The 4437-nt window shown below is 39.4% G+C and overlaps 1 protein-coding gene across 1 annotated transcript; it reads right to left on the bottom strand.

Moving 5' to 3' along the window:
• Window positions 1-767: 767 nt before the first annotated feature.
• Window positions 768-1703, bottom strand: LOC124973676 (olfactory receptor 2L13-like). The gene has a single exon (XM_047537467.1). It carries the CDS (start codon window positions 1701-1703, stop codon window positions 768-770), a length of 936 nt encoding a protein of 311 aa, XP_047393423.1.
• Between the last annotated feature and the right edge of the window lie 2734 nt (window positions 1704-4437).

Below are 4437 nucleotides of genomic sequence, written 5' to 3'. Positions count from 1 at the left end.
TCTAGAAATATTAAAACAAAAATTTAGAAGAGTAGGAATGGGATTTAGTTGTTGTTGTTCATGGTTTTTCTATTGGTACTGGGGATTGCACCCAGGGATATTTAACCACTGATCCAGTCCTCTAACCCCTTTAAATTTTTATTTTAAAACAAGAACTCCCTAAGAGGCTGACGGTCTTGATAATTTGCTGAGGCTATCTTTGAACTTGTGATCCTCCTGCTTCAGTCTCCCTAACCACTAGGATTACAGGCATATGCCACCACACTCAGGTGAAATAACTCTTTTGAAGTGTTCAGAGTATAATTCTTTGTTCCAAGACCAGGAATCATAGTGAGAAGAATAAGTCATAAGTCATTCTGAATGGGATGCTAATGGGACATAACTCTTAAAGACATGCTATATTTTAAAACAGAATGAAAAAATCAGGATACAAGCACAGCAAGAATATAATGTCAACTAGATATAACATTTCAATATCACTATATTACTACTTTAAAATATTATGTGAACAAACATTAAATTGTATATTATATAATACAAAGTAATACCAACACTGTTAATATTAACATTTTGAGTTTTCAATTAAATAAATATATTATCAATATAGCTATATAAAATCAATAATTTAATTTTACTTTTAAGTGTGTCACTAGAAATCTAATTAAATATGCATAATCACATTAAATTTCTATTGGTCAGCACTGCTCTATAGAGTATTATTCAGTATAGAAAGAAGCAATTCAGAGGAGCAGGGAGAGTATTGCTCATTATTTCCTGGGGTTAAACATTCCATATACTCTTCTCATGGCCCCCAGGACCTCCTTGTTCCTCAGGCTGTAGATGATGGGATTGAGCATAGGGGTGAGGATGGTATAGAAGACAGCCAGTTTCTTATCCTCTGCTGGTGAGCGGAGACTTTTGGGCCGGAGGTAATTATAGCCAAAAGGTGCATAATAAAATATCACCACAGTTAAATGTGTGGAGCATGTGGTAAAGGCCTTTCTTTTTCCCTCTTTTGAGCGCATGTGGAAGACAACAAAAAGGACCCGTCCATAGGAGGCAGTGATACCAAGGAAAGGAAGGAGAAGAACCAGTACTGCACTAAAAATAATCATGTACTCATAGACCCAAGTGTCTGTACAGACAAGAAGCATCATGGCGGGAATGTCACAGTAGAAGTGACCAATGGCCCTGGACTTGCAGTATGGAAGATGAATAGCATACACTGTGTGTACTAAGCCATTGAGGGAACCCAGTGTCCAGGACCCCAGGATCATCTTCACACACATTTTTTTGCTCATATGGATGTGATAATGGAGGGGGTGGCAGATGGCCAGAAAGCGGTCATAGGACATGGCAGCCAGTAGTAAGGCTTCAGAACTTGCCATGGTCACAAAGAAGAAGCTCTGTACACCACAACTTAAGAAGGAAATGCTCTTCTGGCCAGAGAAGAAGTTGTATGCCATCTTTGGGACGGTGGTGGAGATGTACATCAGGTCCATGAGGGAGAGCTGGCTCAGGAGAAAGTACATGGGGGTATGAAGCTGGGGGTCCAACAAGATGAGGCCAATCATTCCTGAGTTCCCCAAACAGGCGAGAACAAACATAAAGATGATCAGGAGCAAGAGAAGTAGGTCAGTTTGGTTTTGAGGAAACAACCCCAACAAAATAAAATCATTTGAGGTTTGGTTCCAAATCTCCATGAAAACCTGCTTCTTCAATTCCTTGAAAGTAAATACAAAATAAAAACTGAACATTAACCTTAAAATGATACAGTGAAAAAGAACAAGCATGAATTGACCTTATTAGTGTTTGTTTAGAATTATTTTCTTTCTAACTGTACCTTTCCATGAATTGATTTTGAGACCTGAATTGAATGTTCCTGACCCACTTCTCTCTGGTAACCATCTCAGCCCATCACAGACACATATGTGGTCCTGAAATACCAAGTCTAGTACCAGGCACAGCACACCCAATGTCATAGCTGGAGTCTTCCTTTCTGCTGACTGCTGGCAAGAGCATTTCTCAGGACTATGCACCAGTGTAACTTCCTGAGGAAGCCAGGGTCCTGCATCCCCTTCCACAGTTCAGCACTCTTGTTTACCACACATGTGGGCTGTGTGGCTCAGATGTTCCCTGTGCTTGAATCTGCATCCTTACTGATCTTCCTGCTCCACACTTTTAGTTACTGTTCTTTCCTCCCATGGTCACTCAATACTGCAGGTGAGTAACCGTGGTCTTCTCCCAGGAGCTGTGCTGCTCACCTTTTAAACTGAAGCTTCTCTTCTGGTCCTGAAAGTGGGTCAACATCAAAAGAGGGTTCTTGTCCTGGGAAACTATTGTGTGTTCTATACAATCCAACTTAATTGTAAGTTCTTTGGATACATCTCCTCCCTAAGGAGGTTTCCATTTTATGAATTCCTACAAACTCAAACACACATTTTTTGATGCCCATTTTTCTTTTTTTGTGTAAGCATATTACACATGATAAAAATTACACATTAAAATATTATGCAAGACTTTTATTCTACTTTAACACAGCAATCATAACTCATGTGGTGATAGATATACAAAATAATTTTGATAATGGAAACACACACTCAGATGCTTTTCTATTAATACAGTTATCTCTGAGATGCCATCATTTTGTGAACTCTTTCTCATATTACTTCACTTATTCTAATCCTTACAAAGCCCACATTCTGTAAATCTAGACAATAGTGTGTTCATTTTCCAAGTATTAAAAGTAGACTTTATTGATGTGAAGAGAAATTTTCAAAGCTACAGCATGGCCTCAGAGAGGGAATTCAGCCTGTGTGCCTCCTTCATGTTTCTAATCATTTACTAGCCATTTGGTAAATGTGTTACTGTTTGTACAATAACACATTCAGTGCAATTGCTATAGATGAGGCATATTTTCATATCTGAGACTAGGTCAAAGAATATAGACCTTAGAGAAGATGTTTATTTTCTCTTCCTGGCCTGCAGTTTGGTTTTCAAACAGAACAGGCCATTGGGTGAATCTGCTGCTAAGCTGTTCAACTAGGAAGGAATGTGAACAGCAGTATGCTCCTTCTTTATAGCTCATGTATATACACATTAGTCCTCTTCACATTTAATTATTTAAGTAAAGTAAAACAAAAGTCATGTGTTAATTGTTCAGAGTAAATAAATTACAGCAATATGAAAATGCATCATTTTCTCTTCCTATACAACTTTTCTCTTCCTTTTCATGTCTGGGCCTTCACTTGGATATTTATATCTGTACCTTTTGTGGCCTCTCTTTTTCTCTATGTAACATCTCAATTGGGTACTACAAGGTTTTTCTTTCATGCGTTCTCTCACATAGTCATAAACTGTGATAGTGAATTTATCGTGTAAGTGATTGACTTCTTCCTATATCTACTCTTAGCATGAGATTTTCTGCCTTGTATGTTTGTACTCTTCTATTTGAAAGGTAGTCACCCTGGATTATTTAGCAAGAAAAAATAGCAATTAATAGCCTGTTGCCAATTTCCACATTCAGTGACTTAAATTATTGCCTCATGTTTTATTGGCAAACAATAATAAAATTGTAAAAGAGAGCTTAGGAATAAAAGCATGATTTCATTTGGTAGCTGCCATGGTGACCAGCACTGAGAGTGAAAATTGCATGGTCAGGAACCCAGCAGGAGAAGAGTCACTCCATGTGAGGGAGAGATGGTATCAAAGACTCCTCTGCTTCTAACAACTTATGGAAACAAAGTGCATGACCTCACAGAAAAGGTAAAACAGAAGACCCATCATCATGTTACATCCACCCTACAAAACAGGCTCACTCTTCCTGTTCTGTCGGAGTGTCACTCAGTTTTTTCTTGCTTTAGGCATTATATTACACAAGAAGCAGTAATAGATAGTTACCATTTAGTGCATGATACAGATAAATAAAGAGCAATCTCAAACATATGCTATGAGGCTGTGTAGTCAATAGTATCAGAATAAAAAATAGAGTAGGGAAGAAGGACAGAGAGACTACTGGGCAGCAGCATGAGAACCACCTTAAGGAGTTGCCACAGGAGCCTCTGCAAACACTCTGGAACACTCTGCACAGATTAAAAATCTGGAAGAGTCCTGTAGGGAGCCTGTCTAACTAATCAGAACCACAGCAGAGAAAAGTGAAGTTCCAGGTACCAGGCCAAGTGTGTAGGGAGGAATGAGAAATCTGTTCTGGACCAGGCAAGAGGCTGGTGGGTGTGGCATGGGGTCTTGTCCCCTCCTGGAGCTCACAAGGGAGACTTTGTTTGAGCAGAGATCTAAGAGGAAGAGCCCATGGTGCAGACTGGGTAGTGAGAAATGAGGACAGTGGGGCTTCCCTGGGTTTATCAAAGGAAGCCAAGCATTTTAGGGACCCCTGAGGCCTGAGAATGCCAACACAGCAGGATGCAGCTTAGTGACAGG

This window comes from Sciurus carolinensis, unplaced genomic scaffold (assembly GCF_902686445.1).
Source record: "Sciurus carolinensis unplaced genomic scaffold, mSciCar1.2, whole genome shotgun sequence".
Lineage (NCBI taxonomy): Eukaryota > Metazoa > Chordata > Mammalia > Rodentia > Sciuridae > Sciurus > Sciurus carolinensis.
This window is presented reverse-complemented; position numbering and strand designations above follow the sequence as displayed.

Bases quoted from the DNA above. Each gene is read 5' to 3' on its own strand.
- LOC124973676 (XM_047537467.1), bottom strand. From the start codon at position 1,703: ATGGAGATTTGGAACCAAACCTCAAATGATTTTATTTTGTTGGGGTTG.